Source organism: Dioscorea cayenensis, unplaced genomic scaffold (genome assembly GCF_009730915.1).
Source record: "Dioscorea cayenensis subsp. rotundata cultivar TDr96_F1 unplaced genomic scaffold, TDr96_F1_v2_PseudoChromosome.rev07_lg8_w22 25.fasta BLBR01001401.1, whole genome shotgun sequence".
Classification (NCBI taxonomy): domain Eukaryota; kingdom Viridiplantae; phylum Streptophyta; class Magnoliopsida; order Dioscoreales; family Dioscoreaceae; genus Dioscorea; species Dioscorea cayenensis.
The window spans coordinates 1-27,980 of record NW_024087792.1 but is presented as its reverse complement, the minus strand read 5'-3'; the positions used below and the strand labels follow the sequence as shown (position 1 = coordinate 27,980).

The following is a 27,980-nucleotide window of genomic DNA, read 5'->3' as shown; positions in this document are numbered from 1 at the left end:
TCTTCATCTGTACCGTGTGAGTGCTTTATCATTCCAAACCCGACAACGTTAATCACAAAGTTTATATCCGTACAGTTCGAAGAATCGGACTGGTTGTCCACAAACAATATGACTCCGGCATTCAGTCGGGGCCCGGTGCATAGCCACTCGATGAGATCGCGTACGCGGTTACATACCATTGGACCGTACGCGAATGCGTATACAAATCTTGCTGTAGGTCAGGCGAGGAACTCTTGCCATGATTGTCTTTCGAGACTGTTCATGGAAGGGAAGAAGATCCATGATTGCAAAAATGGAGGTTGATTTGACTCGAGGAAGTCAAATGGTATACGTGGCCTAGACCTTATTAAAAGGCTTTCAGATTTCTACAACAATATTCAAATCATCTCTTACCAAAGGATACGATGATTATCAAAATTTGCGAAACTAATCTGGCGATCATCAAAAGGTTTAGTGGGCAAAGAGTTATCAAATACCTCAATGTTGGCTTTGCTTACTCCCCATTCTCGATAGTCACCGAGCTATTTACAGTAACTGCGTGGGTCTAGCAATCAGAAGGCAGACCTATTTCCATTTGAAGAATTCCAAGGAACTCTTTGGAATATCAAGCCCTCTAATTTGGTTGTGCCAGACACAACCTATCTTTTCAGGAGGAGTTGGACGTCATGGGAGTATTTCGAATCGATTTTCCCGTGCTGAACCGAGTACGCGACTCACGAAGTCTCCCTACGACAATGATGATCGAGATGGGCGATGACGAAGCACACGTAATTGCCTATTTATCTACTCCAAATCTTGCGTAGTCGGTGATAAATGAAGATGCGATCCTACCACGAAGAGATGTCGCTGTGATGCGGGTGGGCTATGATATAGCAATTCATCGAAGGCTGGCCGAAATCTTTTGCCGAGACAGACGAAGTTACTCCCAACGGTGTTCCTTGCCAAGTACCTAATGGCTTTTATCGCATTTATTCGTCAAATCACGGGTGGCTAAGAAAAGGGTTGATTCTTACACGCGGTGTAATTGATCCGATTCAGCTCGGAGAATTAAATTTCATTAACCTACTGAAACTTTCCATTCAGGTGCGTAGTAGCGGCAATTCGACTGTCAGCCCGATCGCAGCCATCACTACACCGCCTGTTCAAGAGCTCGAGCTTCTGCTGACTCTTGAGGCCCAGCAGCCTTTGGGGAAATGACTAATCGCATCGCGTCCCGGTGAAGAAGCAATGATGGAGGTTCTCCATGCATCCCTCTCTCGATCAGCGAGTAGTCTTTCTGAGGATGACTTTATTTTGACGATGATCCTACTATTTATACACTAAATTCTTTTCTGATTCTTTTGATGATAGATGGAGTATATTTCCCTCTCTGATCACGGATGATCGCGCATTCGACATATGCGTTTATGATGACTATCCGGAAGGTGAAGAAGACTGTATTCATGCTGGCGACACTTGATAAGCGGTTTTCGATCTTGAGTTATCCTACATTCACAAAACTTGAAGCAACTATCAGCACCATTTGCTATTCGAATATAGGCCGCGAGAAGATACCACGATAGATCCTCACGTACCCACCGGCAGGGGTTTCGGCGGGCTTCTCACGAGCTCAGGCTGACCCTTCATCTGACATCGTGAGCAACCTTCTTGAGCTATTCACGGAGGACTGCTGGGAGTTCAGCTTTTAGAGCAGAGACTACTCGGCCCGATTGTGTCTCTTCCATCTGCTAGCAACAAAAACACGCGTGCCCGTATTCTACTTACCATTGGAATTGGTAAAATTTGATGAAGTATTTTCCCGGTGGGAAAGTATCACAAAGAACGTTGTCTACATGACAATCATTCATCGCCCGGAAGAAGGCTGAATTCGATAGAGAACGCTTCTCGGGCGAAAAATTAACTCTGGATTCAGGGTGGAGGAGCGCTTTCCTGGCGAATATGATGCACTATGCTGCTTCGCTGATGGGAGGGAAGGAACACAGAACATCTTGTCCCATATTCGCACCATCTTTCACTCTTGAAGACCCATGCGGGGGCTCCACGAAGGCGAGCAAGCATACCTGGATCTTGAGCGCATCAGCTGCCGTGATGTCAAGGACCTCATTCCTTTCTTAAATGAATATATGAGGTTGGCAGTAACGACAGTGAACTCTTCAGTCTCAGCTGAACTATCGAGTAAAATTTGGATGAAGCTACCAGGTGACTTAGAAAGCGTATCAGAGCGAAGTTTGAAGAACAATATTCCGGGAACACTATTGGTGTACACCCCAGAATAATGTTTATCTATAAGTTCCTAGAGGAAGAATGCAAAAATGCGGCCTTTATGCGATCTATGAAGAACCTTGATTTTGTAGCAAGATCAACTCCGGCTACTATGGAGGATCCGAAAAGAGTATGGTGTCTGAAAGTCCAAGGCGTATAAAGGAAAACCACACCAATCACATGTCCGCGTTTGAAAGCGTAAGCACCGACAAGAGAAAGCGTTGCAAATGCTTTCTACGTGGAAGAAGGAGCACTATGCTGCGGGGAATGTCCCGATGATCGTCGCGACATCAAAGCGTGTCGCCATCTTTGAGGTTTGTCCATTCCGGAAGACTATGATATTGTCTACGTCGTGCATGAAGGGGAAGAGCAGTGGCGCAATTTACTACGATTTACGAAGGAGAAAAATGAAAGTATTGACCGAGTCGACACTTTTATTTGCAGCGGGGAAGGAGGAATAGGTACCACTCGATCTCTTTTATTTCTTGAAGGAAGAAGACGATTACTCACTACTACCTTGGAGGAGGGAGGAACCAAGGTCTCGTTAAAGTCGCAGCGAAGGAGCACGATTGTACTGCATGTGGGTGCTACTATGGTGAGAACGCTTCACGCAGCTGCGGGGTTATGACGGGAGGAATGTCTGAAAGGTGGAGCATGAAAATGTCATAAATGTAATATTACGACATGTGGCGTGTGTCGACCATTATGTAGGGTGCGAGAGTTCCACTGCAAGCGGCCGGAGGTGCGGCAGTCTATCAACCTACAACACTGCTGGGCTGAGCAGGAGGAACGTATGTCATGAGGACGTGAGAAGAAATCTCAAGGCTGAAAAATGAAATGGAAGCATTGAAAATCTCCTCAGAAAATCAAATAGTTGCGGAGAAGATAGCAAGAGCTGTTGAAGAAGAACGTTCGAAGAAGGAGATTCTAGCACTAAAGCTAGAAAATGATCGTCTAACTCTTGAAAATGAAGATCAGAAGAAGGAGTTAGAGAAGAAAAGCAAGGAGGTGTTAGATCTCCAGTCTTACATTGAGGAACATGACATTAATGTCCTCATCTGTGAAGGTAATGACAAACAGGTTACAGCCTCAATACCTGTTCGAGACCGAAGAAATGGGCTCTACAATTTGATAGTGGAGCTAGAAATTCCAGGATGCGCACCACTAAAGGTGAACGCTATCCTCGACACAGGTGCAACAACATGTTGCATCAACAGTGAAGGACTCCCAAAGGAGATGATGGAAGATAACACCTTCAAAGTGAAGTTTACTGGAGCCAATTCCATAATGGTGGCTAAGCAGAAGCTCAAATATGGGATGATGAGGATTGAAGGCCATGTTTTCAGAATTCCCTACACATTTGCCTTTCCACTAAGGCTTGGAGGTGGAGAAACAGTGAGTGGGTGGTTGTAATTTCATACGATCAATGAATGGAGGAGTTCGCATCGAAGGAAATGATGTGACATTCTACGGGGAATATCCATGCTGTAAAAGACGAATGGTGAAGTCGAAGATCCTGGCTCTGGAGGAGCTAGAAATGGAAGAAGAAGAATATATTGCTTTGCAAAAGCACGTCTGACAATATATGTCCCAGTGGTCGAAGGCTTGAGGCGGTATGAGGAACTAATTATTAAACTTAAAAATGCAGGATACATTGGGGAGAATCCAATGAAGTTTTGGGCCAAAAACAAGGTCCAGTGCAAGCTGGAGATCATCAACCCAAACTTGACTATCGAGATAAAGCCTCTCGAACATGTAACATCCCGCATGATGGGCTACATTCAGAAGCGTGTGGATGCGCTATTGGAGTGAAGGTGATTCGACCTAGCACAAGTCGACCGCGGAACCACGCGTTCATAGTCTACTCAGGGACAACTGTTGACCCAGCCGCAGGAAAGGAGAAGAAGGGTAAAGAGAGAATGGTATTCAACTATAAAAGGTTGAATGATAATACAAGGAAAGGACGATCGACCTTCCGAGTATTAATACCATTTAAAGAAGGTAGGAAAGCATGAGAAGATCTACTCTAAGTTTGATCGAAGAGTGGTTTTCCACCAAGTGGCTATCGTCGACTGCTACGATGGAGCGGCTTTTACGTGTCCTGGAGGTCTCTACGAATGGCTTGTAATGCCGTTCGGTTTGAAGAATGCCCCTTCCGTATTCCAAAGGAAGATGGACAATTGCTTTAAGATGCGGAGGATTTTTATTGCAGTATATATTGATGACATTCTTGTGTTTTCGGAACACACGAAGAACATCTTGAACATTTGTTGAGAATGTTATCGATCTGCAGAAAGAACATGGGGTGGTTCTAAGCCCGACAAAATGAAGATTGGTACCCCTACTGTGGAATTCTTGGGGACTACTATTGGAGCTGAAGCGAATTAAACTTCGAGAGCATATCATTAAGAAGATCGCTGACTTGAGGATGAAGAATTAAAAACTACCAAGGGACTTAGGTCAGTGGCTTGGTATTCCTCGACTATCTGCGAAAGTTACGTTTCCAAATCTAGGAAAAAACATTGGGAGGCCATTATACTCGAAAGATAAGCCCAGTTGGTGAAAGAAGAATGAATGACCAAGATTGGGACCCTAATCGGGAAAAATCGAGCAAATTCACAATCGCGGATCTTGAAATACCCCGAAGATGCTTTTCATAATTTTGGAAGTGAGGCAGTTTGCATGGAAAGTTTGAGGGAGGGTTTGTAAATGGAGGCCCGAGGAAGAAATGATCCCAGAATCAGCGAGAAAAGATTTGTGCCTATGCCGGGTGGAAAAATTTGACATCCCAAAATCAACAATTGATCTTGAGATCACATGTAATGAATTGCATGGATAAATTCAAAATTCAGTTACTTAGACAAGAAGGAGTTCTTGATTAGAACCGATTGTCATGCAATTATGGCGTTCTATAACAAAAGCTCATGCAGCGAACCATCGAGGGTTCGTTGGATCGCGTCGATGATTTCTTAGCGAGGATTGGGTATTCACTGTAACAATTGAGCATATTGATGGCAAGAATAATGTTCTTGCAGATGCGTTATCAAGGTTGGTATGTTCAATTATTAAAAATCCTGCTCATTGGCAAGCTAGGAATGAGCTGTTAAAGCAAACTGAGGAGGCTCTGCAGCAAGTAATGAAAAAGCCTCAGCATGAAGCTATTGCCAAGATAGCTTCTCTCGTCAAAAGGATTCTGGAGAACGTGCCCTCCACCGACAAAAGCTAAGGATGTGTTTCTTTCATTTGTGTTTTCAAGTTGTGTTTGTTTGTCCTGCGGATTGATGAGCTGTCTCTCATCAACGAAGTTATCTTTGTATCGGATTGCTGAGTTGTCAGCATCCTAGTAAGTGTGTTTGTTTAGAAGGGATTGAGCCTCGGGGAGCCGTCCTTTAGTAAGATAATGGATGCCAAGTGTCCGGCATCTGTGTTTTCGCTTAAGCTCTAAGCAAAGTGAAAAGAATCATTGAGTGACGATGGGGCCCAATGAGTACCCGACTCAATCATTCTCTTTCCTTTCTTAAGGCTATATAAGCAGATGTATATGTAAGTTGCAGATCATCGAGAGAACCTCTGAGATCTACTTCTTCTTAAATAAACACAAGAAATTTTTGTCTTAAAGAGTGTAATACTCAAGACAAGATCCCATCCCGCTTGTTTACTGCCCATCAGTCTGATTGTTGAATGCCCAAGTCGTATTGGTAAAACTGCTTGGGCCCGTTCGCTTGGTAAACACAATTATATCTGTGGGCATCTGGATTTCAATCCAGCAACTTATCAGCAAGATGTTCTTTATAATGTAATTGATGATGTATCTCCATCGTGTCTACGCCTGAAGCACTGGAAAGAGCTTATTGGTTGTCAAAGAGACTGGCAGACTAATTGCAAATACGGTAAACCGATCCGTATAAAAGGTGGTATACCGTATATTATATTATGCAACCCGGGTAATGATTCAAGCTACAAAGAATACCTGGACAAAAATGAAAATACAGGCCTGCGTGATTGTACCTTGAAGAATGCCAAGTTTGAGTTCATGTACAACCCTCTGTTCCACTCGGCCCAAGCCCAAGATAGCAATACTAGTCATTCATCTGGTTGTTCTGCTTGAGAATGGACGTGAGGCGGAGGAAACTACTACGGAGGAGCGAGGCGAAATCACGGGTGTATTCTATTGGCAACTACGTAATCCTCTGTATTTCAGGGTCAAAGATCACATGGACAGACCATGCAACAACAACTGGGACAGAATCACAATGTAGATTAGATTCAACTACAATCTTCGTAGAACTCTACGTATAAATAAACGATGGTTATACTTTCGTATATGGACAACATTACGTCCACGTACAGAGAATTTCCTACATGTATTTAGATGTAATGTAATGAATTTCCTTAATAGTTTTCGAGTTATATCTATTAATTACATGAATCGAGGCTGTTACGCACATTTTCAGTGGGCGGTTCGAAGGCATATTATTTACGTAGAAAACTCGCCCAAGTTCGATTCTACTTGTATTAATAAAAGCATTGTTTGTTTGGTTACTATTGTCAAACTGTAATTTATTTATCATAATGGAATGGATACATATAATAAGGCATAAAACATATTAATTATTTTTAGGGAATTAGATGCACTCTGCAAATACATTAAAATACGTAAAATACAACCATAATAATAATCATAATCCGTTCTAACCGGATGGATCGGAGGTACCGAAACCGTCCGGATCATACGCTTTCATTTTTATTAATGGCATCACCTTCACGATAAAGCAGTTTGCATATGATACATCTTCATCATCCACTGTCGCACTTTTCGAAGCTACTCGTAACATACGGAAAGCAGATTCTTCATGTTTTCGAGTCGTTGACAAAGTTAATGAGTGGTTGGGGATGCTTCACGATTGCTTGGGCTATACATATGCCGTGGATGCATTTAATGATCTCCGCAGGACCGTATTCCAGAAACAAATAATATACGGCCATGATATCTTGTTTCTCCATCTTCTATAACAAGCTATAAGTGTAAGGTCGTATATATAGCGTTAACATGTAATGGATTAACTTGATGTTCTTGTAACGGAAATATCCTTCTGGTCAAAATGTAAACAGCAAAAGTCATGTAGTGTCAAGGTAATTATATACCTACTCGGTACATCCAGCCGTCGAACAGTTTTTTTTGTCTCCTGCTTGTACATATAACAGATAATATATTATTATTATATTAGGTGGTGGGACCCACTAGTTTGAATTCTCCGGCATAATTCTCGAAGAAGAAATCGAGGTAATTTTTTAATAATTTAAATTTGAAATATTTCTGAGAAAGATTCTTGGCGGTAACTTTAATTCAAACTGACCAATATCTAGCGACGCCACGTGGCAGTACGGAGGAGGGCCATCCGCAGTTATCTGTCGCTTTCCTGTAGGAATAGTGTTGTGGGTCCTACCACATGTTCTCTATATGTATTTAGTTTTAAGCGACAGATTAAAGAATTAATGTGTCTGTTACTTAAGTATAAATTAACTATGTTTATGTAAATAATGCCTATTAGTATTATTAAATTTGAATTACTTTTAGTAGTATAGGATAGTATGTACTGATAGTTATTAGGTATAGCCTGGTTGCTTTGAAACCACGCAATTAACAGTGATGTATAATACATGTATAAATTACTAACCAACAGTTATTATTTGATAAAGAGATGGCTATCCCTAACACGTATATGTATTACAGGAACAGACAACCATATACTGGCTTTCGGTACAATACATTATATATGAAGAACAAATACCCATCCAGACAAACGTACTACGGTAGGCGCCAATACTCTCGTGGTCTCCTGACTGGGATCATCCCAAAGAAACCATTTGTTCGATCGAAGATCAAGTATATTACAGAACCTATTAAGTCCAGTTCAAATCTTGTTAAACCCGGTAATAGGTCAGTGAACTATCTCAGCCTACCATCCTTTGGTGTGAAAGATGACGAGCGAGACAAACCATTCATAATATTGAGATCTTTGTATTTAACTGGAACCGTTAAAGTTATGAAATTGCCAGAACTGAATATGATGGTTGTTGATGATAGAGCAACATACTCACTGCAGGGCGTTGTTGGTGTATTTGTAGTTAAAGACAGGAGACCACGAGGAACGACACTACCAAAATTTGAGGAGATATTTAATATTAGCGATAACTGCGCGACAGATGCATTGATAAGGACATCTGTACACTCGGTATATTAAACTGTCCACTCGGTATCCGGTATGGTCAGTGTTCCGTGATGAGCCAGAAATGAAGAGTGGACAGTACAGCAATACACTGAAAAATGCATTACTTCTGTATTGTACTTGGGAAAGTGAAGGAACTATCTCTGTATAGATAGGTATTAATACAAGGATTGGTTATGTGTAATTATGTATCCGATCATAATGAAATAAGCACCGAGTTAAATATTTCTATTACTTATGCATTCGGATAAATATAAACAAATGCTAATAGAAATACATGAATAAAATATAGATTAATACATACTAATAACAATATGTACACATACCAATTCAACAAAGCATAAAATACCAGGAAATAATTACAACATCCTGTAAATAACATCTGTAATCTACTCATCATATTCATGAATGGCCGCGCAGCGGCATACATTTTAGATTGGTTTGTTTGGTGAAGTAACAATCAAATTCTCCTGTAACTTCTGTATTGTCTCTGAAATTGATTTTCCAATAAGTAATCCCAACTGGGCCGGTTCCATACTTATGCTGGTTCGAGGATCATAGGATGTTCCCGTTCCAACTTCAGAAATAGAAGGCCCAATTTGGTCCATATCCCTCATTACATTTGAACCATGATCAGCTAGAGATCCATATGCGATAAATTCCTTATCTTTGTATGACTCTCCTGGAAGTAGATTTAAATAATTTGAAGATGTTAGTGTTGAATTGCTACGGCATAAAGCCTTACATACCTCTCCGTATTATACATGTTTGAAATCTACATCCTTGAGTGTGTATTTAGGAGAGTGAATCTTAACCATTGGTCCTCTAAATGTCACATGGCTCGCTTTGCGAGCAGCTGATAATTTTAATAACCCTTTCATTTTTGTGAAATGGGACCCAACCTTGATATTTGAATCTTCAACCCGGAAATAAGTTCTCCAGAGAATAGGGTCATTAACAGAAAAATATGAAGCAGAATAATATTGTAGATCAATTGGACAATCTATTGGAAACCGAAACTCAGCCTGTAATGTATGTCCCGTCATCATTCGTTCCTCATATATTTCTACAATCACTAATCCAGTTGCATTGAAAGATACATGCGAATTATATTCTATTTTGCAGTGATCTATCTTTAAACAATGGCCAGTTAATTTGGCCCAAGCTGTCTCAGTCAGCTGTGGAAAAACAAGCTGAATAGGTTGCAAGTCATAGGACAATCTCTACTCTGACCTTTTGGAAACATGATAATCTGAAGCGATAGTAGCTGTGAATCCATTCCTGATGAACAGCCTCAGTAAGCTATAGATTTAATATTCAATCGAATGTGACTTCAGTTTATTAACTCGTATTGTTTTAATAATTTAAATGTGTAATAGAGGAAACTTGCCCTCCAAGTAGCTTATATCAACTAGAGTGGCATTCTTGTAATAAATGGGATTACACACTTGTGAATAGTCCGGGACTCTTCAATCTATTTTCAGTTTCAGTTGGCAATAGAGCATATGCTACTGGCACCCCAGAATAAGTAAGAACTTCACACCCTTTTAACTGTTGAAATAGCAACATTATTGGAATATTGAGTTTTTCCAGGCTATAAACAAAAGCAAGCTAAGACTAAGGAAAAAAATGCTTAGCATAAGAAAATTGATAGCAAAATAAGTATATCAGAAAGAAAGATCAGTGAAGTATATGACCATCTACTTGAGCAATGAAAAAATGCTATTCTTTTAGGTTTCTTTTTGTATTTTTTCCAAAGCAGAAAATGCCTCCTGATCTTGCTAAGAGGTTCTAACAAGCATGCAGCTAGATGAACATTAGGAAGTGAATGGATAGAAGAGAAGACATCATCCTCACTCAACAAAGTCAAGAATCTGCTGTAATTTCTAATGGGTATCATCTAGAAACTCGACGATATAGTGTGTATCATGTAAAATTTGCTGCTGGTACATTAATGAAGGCGGTCAGGCCATTAAAGAAACTTATGCCAGAAACTCTTTTCTTTGAAAAGTGAAACAAGGACAAAATTGCTATGCTTGTGTGAGTCAACAATTTGACAAGATACACTCATTGAAGTTTCTTGAACAAGATGCTTTAGTATATTCATGGAGATAGGACAAGGTTTTTAATCATAAAATGAAAAAAAGTAGACAACAGAAGAACATCAATCTGGAATATTTCTTTAAAAAAAGACAAGAACCACCATTCAGTATTAATGGTAACATCTTATCTTACCGATTCCCCATTGTGACTTGTCAGAACATAATCTCTTAAGTTAGCAGCTAAGCCAACCTGAAAATTATGGCATGTCCTTGAGAGAAAATAAAAGGAAAAGAAAAACTAAAAAATAAATAGCTAAATAGAACTTGTGAAATTGAATATTGGAAAGGGAAAAAACAACTCCCACTAAGAATGGGCATAATAATCAATAAACATAATCTACCAGAAGTTTTTTCTCACTGTCCCCGCTATACGCAGCATGCAATATGTTTGCCATTTATTAATTCAGTTTGCCAGAAAGAAAACATAAATTTAATTTAGCACCTGACTTAGAAATGAAAAACAGGACCTGGATTAACTATTCATTCTTACTAAATATATAAAACATCTGGGTAGCATGAGGAGCCCAACAAACAAAGGCATAAATCGGTTCTACTAAAGTAAGAGATACTTTTGCAGGATCTGAGAAGTCATGGCAAGCATATTACCAAGAAACAAAACTTTCAAGACTACAAGTAAAAGCTATGTATATTTCAACATGTACTAATTTTTTTGGGCCGATGTTAAGAGAAATATAACTTAAAAAACAAATTCCAAACAAGCTAAATTATAACATTCTGAAATATGAAAAATGAAACATAAAATTGTAAGCTCTAAGGCAAAAAGGGAAAAGAAACCCGTTTGGATAGGATCAACCTGAATGTGGTCCATTGATGAAGAAAGCATTCTCTTAGTCGTTGGTTTATCACCATGGTCATGCCCATTAGGCTACATTGAAGAATTACATAGTATGATTAATGGGATCAAATATATTATTAGACAACAATATATATGCATGTGTATATATATCCAAACATGGCTAAATTATAGGAAATACATTACAAGTTCACTTCATACTATTATTAGGCATTAGGCAGATGTCACATTAACATAAACAAATACTATTATTCATTTCATATAACTTGTTTCTCCAACACCTCATGGACATTATCAGCATCCCAAAATAAAGAATAATCCAATTCTAACAACATTCCATATAACCATGGCAAGGGCATTATTGGCATTTGACATTTTTGTGTTTTGATTTTTCATGCTTGATCTAAAATGCAAAAAACAATCAAAATCACTCTATTCTACTTGATCATGTCATGTCGACATTATCTATTTATTGCCAAGCACTGTCTTGGGTTTGTTTCCAAGAATGTTAGCAATAAGCATCATTGTTATCACTTGTCAGACCCAGCCCGGGCATCGACCAGGTGAAGACCAGGAGTCAGAGGTCAAGGATTCAATCAGAATTGACTCAGGGTTGAACCAGGATCAAATATAAAATATATAAAACTATATATTATAACAATTAATAATGACAAAACATGATGTAAAATATACTTGCAATAATATAAAAAAGCACAATTAGTTAAATTTGATATTTAAATTCATACCATGCTCAAATAAATGCATGCCGATCAAAATAAAATACTCAAAAATAACTTCATCATACAATGAATCATTTGACCTTCCTACTTACTCATCAAACTCACAACAGACATGAATTCATCTCAAAAACAGAAGCACAAATGCTAACATGTAAATATAAATAGGATTTCCACACAGCAACGCTCTTCATGGTCATGCAATACAAATTTGACACGCATATCAATAAACTATAAGGCACATCTCAGCATTATGCTTAGTTAACAAGTACCATGTAATTCGCCAAATTGGTGAAACCGTGAAAGGGATATCATCTATCTAGCTTGGACATTACATCAAATACCTTCAATGCATCATCATCCATGGCTGAACACTCATCCAACTCAAACACTAAAATTCAGACTACTATAGCAATCTTTGTTTGAATATTACAAACACAAAGGCATTCAGGAAAAAGGTAAACAAAGATGAATGGAGCAAAGGAAATCAATGCAAAGAATTTGGAGAAATTCCATAATTTGCCCTGGAAAGCTTGGGTTTTCTAGGGTTAAGCATGCATTCTTGCAGAAATCAAAAAATGACAGAAAAGCAGGGCTTCAAAGGATCATGGGCTTGTACTTCAATTACAATCAAGAGAAAGATGGCAAACAACCCAAGAATCAAAAGTTCAAAACTCTAAATAAGAAAAGAAAATCTCATCCTTGTTTGCAATGCCGATAGAAGAGGCAATTGTCTTTTGTTTGGCCCTGGTCGACTTTCACATCCGGATTTTCGCGCAAAACCTCTCTATCCAGAAATTAAAAAAAAAAGAATATGCCTAGGGTTCTTCTTGAATGACTGAAACGAAAGTTCATGGAGAAGATTGAAGTAGACGAGAAATCATCGAGGGCTTTCTAATCATCAGAGGTGATGATGGGCTCGAGAGGTGCACTGAGAACACTGAATCGAGAGTGTGCATTGTCAATCAAAGACATAGGGTAACCAGGCAAGTTTACAACTTTACTATGTTTTGACCCCTTAGACCCGACCTGTTCATCTGGTTCCTGATCTAACTAGCTGGGTCACCGATACCAATGCCGGTTCAAAGGGTAATGACCGGGCTGGCCTCAAGGCCAGTTCCCAATTTTTCCAGTTAGACTAGCAAGGCCGGTCTGGGTCTGACAACATTGATAATCATGCTTGATGTGCATTTTAATTGTCAAATGTACATAAAGACATTATTTGGGCATTAATGTGAGAATATTAGTTATCCTGAATACGACTTCTTTGTATGTCATAGTCTTTTGGTCATTCACTTAACAAAAACTAATCAGCCTAATTCTAACACCATGTAGAGTGCAAACCAACCACAATTTTGATAGATCCAATCCAACCTAACAATGTAAGATTATAGAACAGAAGACCCAAGTTTTAGATCTTCATGTTCTAGACTTTTAGCTTGTTACTTTGCAAACAAACTAATCAACATGACTCTGATACATGTGAGACGTAAACCAATCACATGGTCATTAGGTTCAATGCAGCATAAAACCTTAAGATGATAGAATGAAAGACCTAGATTTCATATTAATAATTATTAAATTAAGATGGGAATCTTAGTTATCACTGATATGCATGATAATGGAAAATGTTAACATCCAGTGGTAAAGCTCTTAATAATGTAACTCAGAGCTCATTTTGCACTTCTATTAAGCTTATTTTATGTGTCAATGTGTTCAGGTATCTACTTAATGACGAACTTCAGAATTTTTTAGAAAAAAGCTAGTTTGCTCTAGACATTTGTGATTCATCTTATTCAATAAATATGATCATCACATATGATTGAAAAAATGCACTGCAGTTGGTATGGTTAACCACTAATTATTGATTTATTTCTTAAAGAAATTAAAAATATAAAGCGTATGTAAAAGCAACCTAGAAACTGTATTTCATATTTATCACTTCAATTAGTTAATAATCTAACTCTAAGAAGTTAATCAAATCAAACCAAACATAAATGACTTATTGAAAGTCTTCTGTAACGATTTCATGAGCTAAAAAAAAAAGAAAAAAGAACATCTTGAAGACTCTACCTGTAAGGATAAGCCTGTGACAAAGCCTTGTTGAAGTGGATGACCAAATGGAGATCCACCAAGAACCGCATCTCGTATTCGATCATTAAAACTGAGATTTAAGAAAGAAATTGAAAATTGAAATACACAAAAGGGTTCCACATAATGAGCTATAAAAGTAACTAATTAACCACAAACAATTTTCAAATGAAAGAATTATTTGTGAAATAACAAACTAAAATAAAACATTACAATATGGCAACTTTCCACATTGAATATTTTGATTGTTGTTACATATGAAAATAAATACTCAGAGCATATATCAAGAGCCCAATTCTAATTCCTAAGATTCGCTATGCACATCCAAGGTATCTGATTTTATACAAGAACAACAAAATTGCATCATTCTCTTAAGACGAATGCATGACAGTTTTTATATTATATCTATAAATGACAGTATTTGAGACTCATTTGTCTCGAGTAATTAAAAAACCAAACACACACGACAATTCCAATGCTATACATGACCTTTACTCTACGTTCTTATGATTATACCTCACTTTCTACTGAAATTGCTCTAATCAAGATATTCCAAAATCGCAAACCTCATGTGGTTGTTATGTTTGCAATTTTACAAGAAAAAATGCACACATTTTACAATTTTCTGCTAACATTAACATAGTTAAAGTAAAGTAAATATTCCATCATTATCACAAATTTATGAATTCATTTTCCTAAAATATCATTTCACACCCACAAAAGGAAAATGTACTTGTAGAATAATACAATAGTTACCTCCCAATCCCAGTTCCACCAATATTGAATTGTGATGCATTGATCCCACGCTTATTGTATGCAACTTCACCAAAATCCCATCCTTCACCATATCTAAAACAACAATTTGTCACAGAGGGAAAGTTACAAGGAAAAGACTGATGCTTCACTCATACTTCCTAATGAACAAGATCAAGCACTTTCTTACATGTAAATCTTTGAGCCATCTACTCCATTCACATCCACATCCAGGTTTTGAAGAGCATCTTTTGCTTTCATCTAGATTTAAACCACAAATAAATAAATAAATAAATAAATAAAGTAATTGCCACATATAACAAGTGTGAGGACAAGCTTGTCTATGGACCAACATGAAGAAAAACAAAATATACATTCACATTAAATGTACGCTACTAAAGCACAATTCCATTTTAGTAAGATAGTAAATTTTCATCTGCAAATCCATAGGCTAGATAATATTATAGTAAACTATTATATTTTATATTTTATACTAGTGGGCCCTATATAGGTACTACATAAGCTTAGGGGTCTTACACCAAAAAGTCTCAAGACTTAGTGGCTCAACCCCTATACCTATATATAAACACATTACACTTCTATCACACAACCGATATGGGACTATATTTCTAACACCCACCCTCAAGTTCAACTGAGTATTTTTTTTTCAGTTTGAATTTGCTCAAACTTGTACACCGAGTCTGTTTTTACCAGGACTTGTACACTACTTTGGGTCTAGAAGTCCTACACACATCGACTTGTACACTACTTGTGTCTCACAGGTCTTATATCTTTCTTTTTTATAATGTATATATTGGGCTCCATTATATTTTTCTGATACCATGTTCGATTTTATATTTTATATTAGTGGGCCCTATATGGGTGCTACATAAACTTAGGGGTCTTACACCAAAAAGTCTCAAGACTTAGTGGCTCAACCCCTATACCTATATGTAAACACATTACACTTCTATCACACAACCGACGTGGGACTATATTTCTAACATAAACAATAGCCCACATTGGACAAGATAATCAATATGGATATACAATTATTGGTCTAAGTCTCTCATCCTATCAGCTTAAGCTTTTAGGTTAAATCAAACCCAAATAATGTGTTTGATTTGTATCTATCTTAGTAGCAAAGCTTAATAATTGATTCATTTACTGTTTATTTAGCAACCCAAAAATTCTTTCATCCCTCCCTCCATCACATTATAGGTTCAACTTTGTTGACAAGAACCAAAGATTGTGATTGTGAAACTTCTTCGAAACCATTGAATTTAGATGCAATAGTCTTCTCACAGCAATGGCACACTCGGCAAACAATAATACTGCTTACACCCAAAGTAAGATTTTTAATATCATTGACCAATCTTTTTGGATTTAATTGAGATATCATTCCACGGAACACTCAAAACATTAAAGTGGTCATCATCAATCTACTTATTAAGATTAACTAGAGTTTGTTTCCGCAAATGAGGAACTTGAGGAGAATATGACTTCCAAGTGCCCTTTTTTATAGGTCCAACACATATACTAAATTGAGAAATTAGTGTTGTAGTTAAAAATTGTATTAAATGTTAGTATGCATTTAGTTGTTGTTGTTACTAATCATGCATTTTCCTTAGCTCCTGCAGTATCTTTTTTCTCTCTTTTGTGAAAATTACTTCTTTTAGTAATTTTTGTATGAAGGAGGTGGAGCTGAGAACAACTCCATGATAAATGAGGGTGTTTCAGTAGGGATGGCAAATTAACTAAAATAAGCACACATAGAGGTGCTGCTTACAATTTATCCACAAGGATTACCTTGGTCCACTTGGGGGCATGTTGTATTATTAGGTTCTTGCATTTACCAAATCCACAATTTTTAGAAGATCTCATTAAAAATTTATTGACTTATTCTCAACGTCAGGATAACATGATTTATTGCCCCATTATTTACTTTAGATGATACAAATTGTTCCTAAAACATTTCACTGTTTAAGCAAAATTATTTCTAAAGAGCGGACTTTATTTTCCTTTCAAAGCAAAAATTCTCCTCCCCTTGTATCTCAATATACCTTCACGGCTATGAACATTGGCCAAGGACTTTGATTGTGAAACTACTTCGGAGACCTTGGCATTTAGATGCAATGGTGTTCCCATGCAGTGACATCAACAGATGTCTCACACCTGCCTAAAATACTGCTTGCACCCGGACACCTGATGTTTATGCCATTGGCTAGTCGCTGCATATTCAATTGACATATCATCCCATTAGAAGCTAAAGAAATGGAATAATAGCTGTTGATCTACTCATTTGGTTTTATTAGGATGTTTGTTACTACAGAGTTGGCACTGAGGAGGACTTCCAATTATACCCTTTTTTGTCTATGTCAGCCCACACGCATTACAGAGACCTTGGTCCACTTGTGACCAATATAGGACAGTTAGTTACTACAATAAACCTTGATATGATCAAGTCTATTTTAGCCACTCATGTTGCATATAAACCAACTAACCAAGCTCTACTACAATGCTATATACAAACCAAATATATTGTCCATGTTTAATTCTATCAAAAAAATTTAAGCTGATAAGATGAGAAAGTTGGACTCATATATTCATATTCATATTCATATGCATATTTACTAAATAAACTGACAGAGACAATTAACTTCTGTAATAAAACAACCATGCCTTGCCGATCAATCCTTACACAATCATCAAAAAGCAACCAATCATTTCGCATTCGTTTAATTTTAGAACAAATAATTAAATTGGAAGTATATGATGCATACCATAGTACCCTTCATGATATGCCCCATGAGATCAAATCTGAATCCATCGACCTAATATAGCCAATACGCATTTATCAATCAAAAGTTCTCATCTGTTCATGGCATACAAAATAAGAAATATGGAAACATATTATTTCATCTAATATTTCAAAGAGATCCATCTTAACAAGGGAAAAATGAGAGTATTGATTAAACTAATTTTATCAAGAAACCCATCATAGAAAGAAAAACAGCTTCCCTAGCAAAAAATGCTAAATTCCACGGTACAAATGTGCGAGAGTAAATTGTTTTGTATGCAATTGAGCTAAAGTTTTAATCATGATCATGATCACAAAACCATCACTATCATAAGTACTAGATATAAGATAGAAGCACAAGAACACACTCACCAACCCCTACATACATGCATACTGAGATGTGTAATAATAAATTGTGAGGGAAATTAATTCTCCAACAGATGAGATTTAGCCTTCAATACCATCAGCCAGAAGAAATGAATACATTATTAGTGTACCAACTAGAAAATTATAACTTTTACCATATGCAACACTATAAAATATGTCTAAGCACGAAATATGACATATTTAGAGGCATTCGCAAATTTATTAGATGTTAACTAAATGGAAAAGTGACCAGTGCGATGCTACCAAAAAGAAAACAGAATCTTTCAAAATAGACTCAATTCCGATTATGTTTCAATAAGTATCACTCTGAAAACAATGTATATATGTTTTTCTTTCATTAGGATCGCGCATACAGATTTTACACTTCATCTGCAGATACTTCTTTCTTTTACTCTATTTTCCTTAACTTTTCTGTGTCACATGAGGTATATGGCTGCAACAACTAAGACTATTTCTATGGCCCATGCCGCAAGTGTCCATGCAATTAGAAAAACAGATAATATACTTATCCCCTATAATAAAATCATGGCTGAGAAAAGCAATAGCATATTGGTTACTGAGATATTTTAAATGGAATTCATATGGAATTTTAAAGTTAGGTCTTTGGGATTTCAAAGGTTAAAATAAACAGCATTCATTACATTTGCACACATACCTAAAGAAGTGTTAGAGAAACTAAAGAAATGAAACTTAGTAGAAGCTTCATACATAGAACCAAGAAAAGCAAGCATAAAGATCATGAGAAGCACCTTATAAGCAACTGCCCAGCATAAAATATCATCGATAATCAAACGCTCTACCATAAAATGCTCACTAGCGGTATTATTGATGCATGTGCTATTCTCAATAAACCCATCATTATTCCTCCGAAGATAATATCCAGGAACCACCTATAAAATGTGTCATTCAAGAGATAGAACATATTAATTCTACAAGGTAATTAAAAAATGGCCAAAAATTTAGCAGTAATAAGAGAATGGTTTAAGATACATATGCCTCTCAAAAACCTCAAAAGAAACTAATGAGTTTTTAATAGTAATCAAGTTTATTTTATTGAAGTAACTAATAGTCCCACACATGTTTGATGTCTTTTTCTTGTTATCTCATGATCACTCCTTTTTATTATTACTATTCTTCCATTTATAATTTTTCTTATGCTAATAAATCTGAGCATATTTAAAAATATAGTATTAAAAATGAAGTATTGTACAGTATTTGTGCATATATTGTGAAAATTTAAAGAATGGGGCAGGCATGTGTTCGATAAACAACAAGAATTTCATGTTGTTGCAGTGAAATTGTGGAACTAAGAAATGCTAGTACAGATGATAGTAATCCAACCTTAATTTATTTCATAATTCAAAAATCAAAATGGTATTAAAGGATAGAATAGTTATTGCATGGTCCTAGCTTCTAATGATGAGCTATATTCATGAACTGCAATAAATTTGGTACATCTATGGCTGAATAGTGATAATCATGTAATAAATAAGACAATACTAGTTACAAATTTAACCACCAGTTTCACTGCCTAAAAATAAACGAGAGCAGTGAGCTTCATAAAAAGACCAGGAAATTAGGATCCAGAACACAACCTTATCAAGGACAGAAGTTTCGTCATTGGGGCCACTTCCATTCAAGTGATTGTAGACAACATCCAACACAACACGAAGTCCAATGCGATTCAGAGCCTGATAATGCAATTATATACATCAAAATAAATTTTCAAGAAAGAAATAGACATCTCAAATAGAAGAACAAGAAGGGTTTCAACCTGAATCATCTTCCTAAATTCAAGAATACGACAAGAACTATTTGGATTGGTGGCATAGCTTCCTTTTGGAACCCCCCAAAGTACAGGGTTGTACCTTCCATCACAAGAGTCCCATACATAACCAACATTGATATCAAAACTAAGTTTGCAGGTGATAAGACAGATGAGAAAGTCTGTACCCCCAATTATAACCATCTTCGTCTTTTATAGATTCAATCTTAGATTGTTGAATGTCAGAATCTGGGGGCAGTTTCTCCATTTCTGCATCATCTGCTTTGGTAAAAAATAAAATTAAAAATTAAAAAAAAAAAAGATATACATCTATGAGTTAGTACTGGGAAAGAATAAACACCACTCAAGAACTAGACTAGGCAAAAAGTTGGGTGAAAACAGTATAAAGTAACAGTTATTGGTAACCAAATGAAAATTTATCATCTGATCATTGAGTGTTCTGTAGACAGCTACTCACATTTTTAACAATCCAAGAAAACTACAATCATAGATTATGAAGCCAAAGAACATATTAAAGGCCTAATATACACCATTGAAAACTACATCATCAAGACAAGCGTAGAAAACAAGCTAATTACGCTTGAAGACAGTTCAATAAATACCAACCATTTAGCAAAGGTGATGGTGCAACACAACTTGATGAGCCAACCATAATAGCATTCGTTTTCTACATAGTCAGTTAATCAGAAATTCTAACATATATGATAACTTAACAAGAATAAATGATGCCACTGTAACAGTTATTTTAATGTAGTATGACCAATGGAAGAATACAATTTGCTAATAGTGGTAAAATAATGAGTTGTCACTCAAGGATGGGCCTATTTCAAAACAGTAATATATCAAATTTGCAAGCATACATTTGCAAACTGAACCAAGCAAAAAAAAATACAGCCGATAGAAGGAACAAGAGGGAGAAAGAGCTAGAAAGAGATAACAAAAGAAATATTTACTGTAAATTCCCTTACATGGTCCTAATAAATTGTTTTAATAAAACTAGAGGAGGGTTCAATAAAATATGTCAAAAACCTTTGAAATTAATTCAATCAAGAGGAACCTTTATAACTTAATCATCATATATCATTACAAGTATACTAAATCTGAGTAGCGACAAGTATTAAAGTGCTGCATAAGTTTAATTTAATTGGCCTTATCAAATTCAAGACAAGAAAACATAAGCAGCTATTCACCAATAAGCTTCCAATTCTCCTTGTTATCATCAACACCAGCAAAATGGAAACTTGGCAGCAAATGCACATGAGTGAGACCAGCATTACACAGTCTTTTTAGGTGGGCTATACCTGCTGAATCCTGCATCATGCAATATAGAATTGTTGGAAATATAGTACCACATCAGTTATGTGATAGAAGTGTAATGGGCTAAGTCTTGAGACTTTTTGGTGTAAGACCCCTAAGCCCATATAGAGCCCATATAGGGCTCACTAGTAACAAAATATAAAATCTAACATGGTATCCTAAGTCTTGAGACTTTTTGGTGTAAGACCTCTAAGCCCATATAGAGCCCATATAGGGCCCACTGGTACCAAAATATAAAATCTAACAAAAATATTTATTAATGCAAAGTTGTCCGCTCAGGATAGTAAAATTATGATAGGAATCAAATGAAAAATTGAAGATTTACTGATAATTGAATCAAGGATCACAAACAAGAGTTGAGTATGTGACCAGCAACATATTTGTGAGTCCCACATGCCACATTTGGTGCAGAATTTGGGATATGACTATGAACCAAATATCGATTTACTGTTGGGTATGAATATAATTTGCAGATCTTGCTGTATCTTCCTATTTATGTGCATGGTGTCTGGCCCTTCTCTAGCAACTCAAGTAACCTTGGTGATCCTGTGACCACCATATTCTTCTTTTCCTTACCTTTTTTCTTGCAATCTCCATGAATGATGCATGATGACAAAATTTTCACTTTACCCCGTAGGCTTTCATGATTGAACCAAATAAGTTCACTTTTATGCATTGTTTTCATCATTATGACAAAATGATAGAATAAAATCCCCAAACAAGTAGTCCTTTGGTTACCTAAGAGGTTTTGATTCAACAAGTACATTATATAATGATCACTGCTTCATGGAGTATAGAAAAGATGAAGGCATGAAACTTGGTAAGATTTACTTGGCCAACAACCAGCACAGAGACTATAGGAAATAAGTGCTGATAATGTTTTATAAGCTCTACCATATCATGAGTTTGTTTATAAAATTAAGACAAGTGATTGCATCAAGACAATGATGAAAACTAAGAACGAGAAGGCATGGGGAGTAGCTAACCTAGAGGTGGTTGAGTACGACCCAAATGAAAAGAAACTCCACAATTTGAAAACTTGATATCAATAGAAGCAGGAACCAATCCTTTACATATAAAGAGATTGTTACGTTTCAATAAGTCTTTTAAATGCTATTCAACCAATGCTCTAGAACTAGAAACAAAAGAAAACAAGGAAACAAACTCAAATCCAAGGGGGATAACATCTTCAAAGATTTCAATAGCATTTGGCAAAAGAGAGATAGAAATCAATTCCAAATCAAAAAAATTTTAGCCATCCTCTGCACTCATTAATTGATGCTTATATATGATTGCAAAGAAAACTCTAAAAACTTAAAGAGAAAAGTCTAAAACAACCCACTTAACTTCATATAAAACTAACCATAAACTCATGCAAAAATAAGAAACTACAATCTAAAACTCCTTATTTTGAAAATAACTCTAGTAAATAAACTGCAGCCCTAGAAGGACCACATAAAGACTTTTTTTTAAACAAACCCATAAGGTTATGTACGCTTGTAACCAAACACCTAAGATTACCCCACCAACATTTTTCACAATATTTAATTATTTAAATAACTATATAGTAATTATATTAAAAATATTAATATTCACAAGCAACTATCTTTAATTAGAAAAATAAGCTTTTAACCTTAAAATAGTTGTTTTGGTTAGTATTAATTAAGCTAAAGTTGGCCAAACACTGTAAAAGTTTTCATTCCAAAGTAACATTGAACTTTCAAGCCTTACCTTTATTATCCTAACCTCCAATCAAACACACCCAAAATGTTTATGATAATTTAAGGTCATCTCAAATTTAGACTTGTCATATAAAAACTCATGTAGGCCATCATGAGATGACAGGTAAAGATGATAATCCTGAAAATGAAATGAGCAGTTCAAACTCAAAAAAAGACAAGTAACTTTGAAAACTAGTTTAATTAACCCAAATTTATCTGTGATACTAAGCAACAATATATAAACAGATCTACTATTCTAACTAGATATTTTCCCAAAGAATCAAAAACTGAGGTACCTCCAAAGTAAAAGCAAGGTAGCCTCCTCGAAAATCAGGATAAATGCTGCCATCACTTGCACTACATTGACATGGTTCAAAAGAATGTCATCATATTGAAGCTCATTATTGCTCCACGTGCCAAACTTAAAAAAAATAGATGGTAAATTCCGAGCAATTGAATATGGAGAGAAAGAAAAGCTCCAACTCCCATGCAGTTAGTAATATCTTGCAGCCATTGTCCATAAGTAAATTTGGGAAATGGACATGCTCATGGAATGGAAAACTAGGGAGCAGATGCATCATAAACCATTTTTTTAATGTTAAGAATTAAATCCTTTACTTTGAGATGCTGTAATCAAGAGAATAAAAATTGACACAACAGATAACTACCTGAAATCTCTGATGTGTAGCTCGTATATACTGACGTCAGAAAAGGAAATAAGGTCTGGCTTCTCATGGTACAATTTATCCCAGCCTGTGGGTTTTAAGCTTTCACAATCAATATTTACCAATAGTGTTCGCATTCCATTTGAAGAAAGCCTACAACAAGAAACCAAAGGATTAAACCAGCAGGACAACAATCAGATCTAATCATAATTCACGACGTCAAAAACCTCTGAAAAAGATTTAACAAACTCTTAATTTAATTCACATCATTCAAGCAAGCAAAAAGATGTTATTTGACAAGATCAAGTATAATATACTCTTCTAATTTGTGTGATATAAAAGCTATCAAGAAGTTGTCAGATATTAATTAAAAAGCTACATGAAATCAGTAGCCTAACTTTTTATCTATGCAATCACATATGTGTGTTTATTTATATCATGTTCCATCCACACAAGCCCACTCATTGCACATGAAAACACATGCATGTGCATCTGCATCATTTGTATATTTGTACAGAGAAATTCATACCCTCTAGCATAGGGATCATTCACTATGCATGTCTCAACTTGCGAGGTGCTTGGATGATAAACCACTACTTCATACACATAATAACAACCTTCCCAACTTTTGGGTCCAAGAGCACTCCAAACACCATTTCGTTCCTCAAGTTGTAAATACTCCAAAGGATCCCCGCCACATGGATCCTTATAGAGAAGAACATTTACCACCTGCTTGTGCAACAGTTAAAACTCCTTTATTTGGGTGAACCAATACATCAATCACTCAATCAAAGAAATAGATACGAGTGAACTTTGACAATATATGTACTTGTGCAGTAGGAGCCCAAAGGTAAAGCCTAATAGCCTCCTCATTAAATACAGCTCCAAGAGGACCAGAGTAGGCAAACATGTCATCCAAGACTCCTGGTAACTGCAAACTGGTAGCATTCTTCAATTGCCCATTATCTGTATGTAAGAGAAGCACAAGGACGGACAAACCAGTAAATTAGTTTGCATATTTTATTAATGTCAGTATGAAAGCATCAAGAGGGGTGCAAAGGTTTATTCAGCTAAGTTTGTGTAATTGGGAATATAAAAATTATTATCTCATAAAGTAGCACGCGCGCGCACACACAAAGGACAAAGATATTCAAATTTTCCACAGTCATGTCTTTTCTCATGACAAGCTGCCACCTAGTCAATACCCTGAAGAGCAAAACCAGGTTTTGCTAATGAATTTAATAGTTGACAGTGAGTATTACTGAAGGGCCAGGTTTTGCAAAATGAAAGTAATGAAAAATGGGAGGACCATACCTAAGACTATGATATAGATTGTCAGAATCAGCCTATATTTTTTGGATTTCTATGCTCTGTAAATATGTCAAAGCTTTCTTATGGCAGAGACCTAATATTAATCAGTTGCCTATACTTTTGGGTTAAAAAATTCAAAGGTCATATTCCACCATACACAATATGCTAATATATGCAAACTTCATTTGATTCAAAGTTACAATAATTAAACCACTTCCATTTGGCTTGTCCAAAACAATTAGAATGAACAGACAACATGACCCAAATCACCTTACCTAGTGTTCTATGTGTTATTCATAGTACACAAAAATGGTCTAGTAAAAAAAAATTAATGACTAGAAATATAGCCAAAATTATAAACGGGAAACAATGAGACTGTTGGCAATAAATAAAGATAACTCATACCAGAGAAAGCAGCAATTGCTAGTTGACACTTGAGAACCTTCTCCACATCCATTGCATGAGGAACCTTAAAAGCCTTGTAATTCATTATATGAGGAAACTTTTTTGCCACCTGAAAGTTAAGATCAAATCAAAAAGTATTTACAAGTTGTAAAGGGGATCAGAAAAATAGAAAATAGGGCTACTGTAAAAGAGCTTATTACATGGAACCATTTGTTATTTAAAGACCTTTGGCTAACTACTCGTTCCATCACTCTTTTGCTCAAATAAATTAAAATTAGAGACAAGAGCTGAAACTAGGCGACTAGATAGGAACTCAAATTTCATAAATGATTTCATAGAAAGTTAAAAAGAAATAAACCCAAAAAAAAAATCCATAATTAAGAAGTCTAAGTTATACAAGAGAATGTGAAAATCATGGTTTATAAGTTAATGATATTAACATGTTTTCTTTAAAAAAAAATATGTACGATCTCTCTGCTCAGGGACTATTGAAAATTTAATAACAACATATATTAATTCCCCAAGGATTTTCAGCTCACACTTTCTGGGAGCCCACACTCATCAAGTTCAAGTTGGAATTTCACATCCTGACCTACAAAGGAACAGAAAAATATGTTCAAGAATATACCAGTAAAGCAAGTTAAAACAGTGAGAACATCCAAAAATGTATTGCTTTATGGCATGCCCAAAATTATTGATGCCATAGTGGGTAACTAAAATAGCATTCTGCATGGAAAACATAAAGTAATGAACAATTGGCTATAATTTAATTACTCATTTATAACTTCTACCAACTAGCATTATTCATAAAACTAATAAAAAAAATTGCAATTTAGGTAATCTCCATACCAACCTTCAACACTAGTCTCTGTGACCATTAATTTGGCCCCTTCACTAGCATAGAGATAGACAGAATAATCATCAGCATCTGTATTCCAAGCAATGATAGATCTAGAAACCCAGTACGCCCTTGCATAAGAAAGGCTATCCTGCATAAGAAAACTTCAAGAATGAGAATCCATGCATGAAACTCCAACAAATAGCAAAAATGCAACAATAGAAAATTTGCAGCACACAAAAAATCTTCAAAACAAACTACAAAAAGGATGCATCCTCGTAATTTAAAACTATCTGATTCTATGGTTCCAACAGCAATGCCATGCAAAATTATTTTCTCATCTAATTTCCCGTAGTGCATCGGGCATATTATGCAGTAAGTAAATTGCTGGAGTAAGATATAAGATAATAAAAAGAAAAGACATCAGTGCTTCTGTACAATTCTTTTTTAAGAAACCAATAATCCATTCGGTTCACACTGGACTATGGAGATCACCTAATCTATGTGCTACATATAGATTACTCAAGCACAAACAAACAACTTAATTAAGCTGAAAAAAAAAAAGAATTAATAGAAAGTTATGCTACTATTTGTAAAAAATCCTCACATTTGTAAGACAAACTTAAAAAGAAAGCAATCAACTCGCGCTGCCAAAAACAGCTTAATGGGTTTTCAAACTAAAGGAACCAATCCTACTCAACACTATAACTATTGAATATAATAAAACCTATTTCTAGACTAAATGATCATTAGCAAGTAGCCCAAAAAGTTTCAGTGTTGAACCAATCCTATGGAAAAAAAAAAGTGTAGATTCTCCATAAATCAAAGCTAGTGGAAAAAGATTTTATTATGCTATTCACCCACATGACTGAAGAATCAAAACAAGGATCACATTAACCTAATGAATGCACCTAAACGTAAAGCAACCAACTTTCTTACAACAATCGAAGCCTCTCAACTCCCTGCACCAAATCATGCCCATTCAAATTCTAAATCACAAAAAAAAAATGCATAATTTGAAAACCAGGGACAAATGATCTCGCATAACATCGACTTTGTCTTGCATTTCTCTGATTCAAGCATAACATCAAGGGCACAAATCGCAGTACAAAGACTCTTGCCTACATGTTGGATGAGAAAAGCAGAGACCTTGGCAATGGAACTTTGAGTAAGGGGTTCCATGAGCGAGCAGGAAGAGAGGGTGCGTCTGCGGCGGCGGTGGCGGCGGCTACCACTTCCAGAGAAGCAAGGACCTGCAAAGGATGCAGTGGCGAGAGGCAGAGGAGAGAGGTCTAAAGCCCTGCAAGAAGAAGAACGAATCGGAAGGATGGCCGCCGGAGAAATCCAGCGAGGAGGGAGAGCTGGGGAGGCTGGCGAAGAGAAGAAGGATAAGCACGATGGGAGAACGGACATGATGGATTCAGTTCGAGATTGTTATACAAAACCCAAAACAATGAGATTGTTATACAAAACCAGCATCAATATAGAGAAAGTGTCAGAGGGAGAGAGAGAGAGGGAGAGGGAAATAAATGAATATGAATAGTGCTGTATTTGATAGCTATTATGATTGAACGTTTCTAATTAAAGAACTGTGTTTTTCACTTTGTATGCTTGTGATTAAAGAACTGAACAGTGTTGTAATATATAGTGATTTTTGTGTCTAGCGGATTAGATTTGATTAATACTGTAGCAATTATGATTCAACGTTTCTAATCAAATAACTATGCTTTTCACTTTGTAGGATTGTGATTGACGAACTAT

At 36.3% G+C, this 27,980-nt stretch overlaps 1 protein-coding gene across 1 annotated transcript in view; it reads right to left on the bottom strand.

Moving 5' to 3' along the window:
• LOC120256338 (pullulanase 1, chloroplastic) overlaps positions 1 to 27,748 on the bottom strand; it is a 55,289-nt gene extending 27,541 nt beyond the window's left edge. The window contains 19 exon segments of the mRNA XM_039264036.1: positions 10,728 to 10,784; positions 11,409 to 11,480; positions 14,219 to 14,309; positions 14,993 to 15,085; positions 15,180 to 15,250; positions 17,773 to 17,823; positions 18,926 to 19,066; positions 19,772 to 19,867; positions 19,951 to 20,044; positions 20,130 to 20,220; positions 21,153 to 21,273; positions 23,297 to 23,357; positions 23,669 to 23,818; positions 24,195 to 24,394; positions 24,495 to 24,631; positions 25,382 to 25,490; positions 25,921 to 25,973; positions 26,235 to 26,370; positions 27,369 to 27,748. Of these exon segments, the coding sequence (XP_039119970.1) occupies positions 10,728 to 10,784; positions 11,409 to 11,480; positions 14,219 to 14,309; positions 14,993 to 15,085; positions 15,180 to 15,250; positions 17,773 to 17,823; positions 18,926 to 19,066; positions 19,772 to 19,867; positions 19,951 to 20,044; positions 20,130 to 20,220; positions 21,153 to 21,273; positions 23,297 to 23,357; positions 23,669 to 23,818; positions 24,195 to 24,394; positions 24,495 to 24,631; positions 25,382 to 25,490; positions 25,921 to 25,973; positions 26,235 to 26,370; positions 27,369 to 27,632 (2,088 nt within the window). The 5' untranslated portion in view covers positions 27,633 to 27,748.
• Between the last annotated feature and the right edge of the window lie 232 nt (positions 27,749 to 27,980).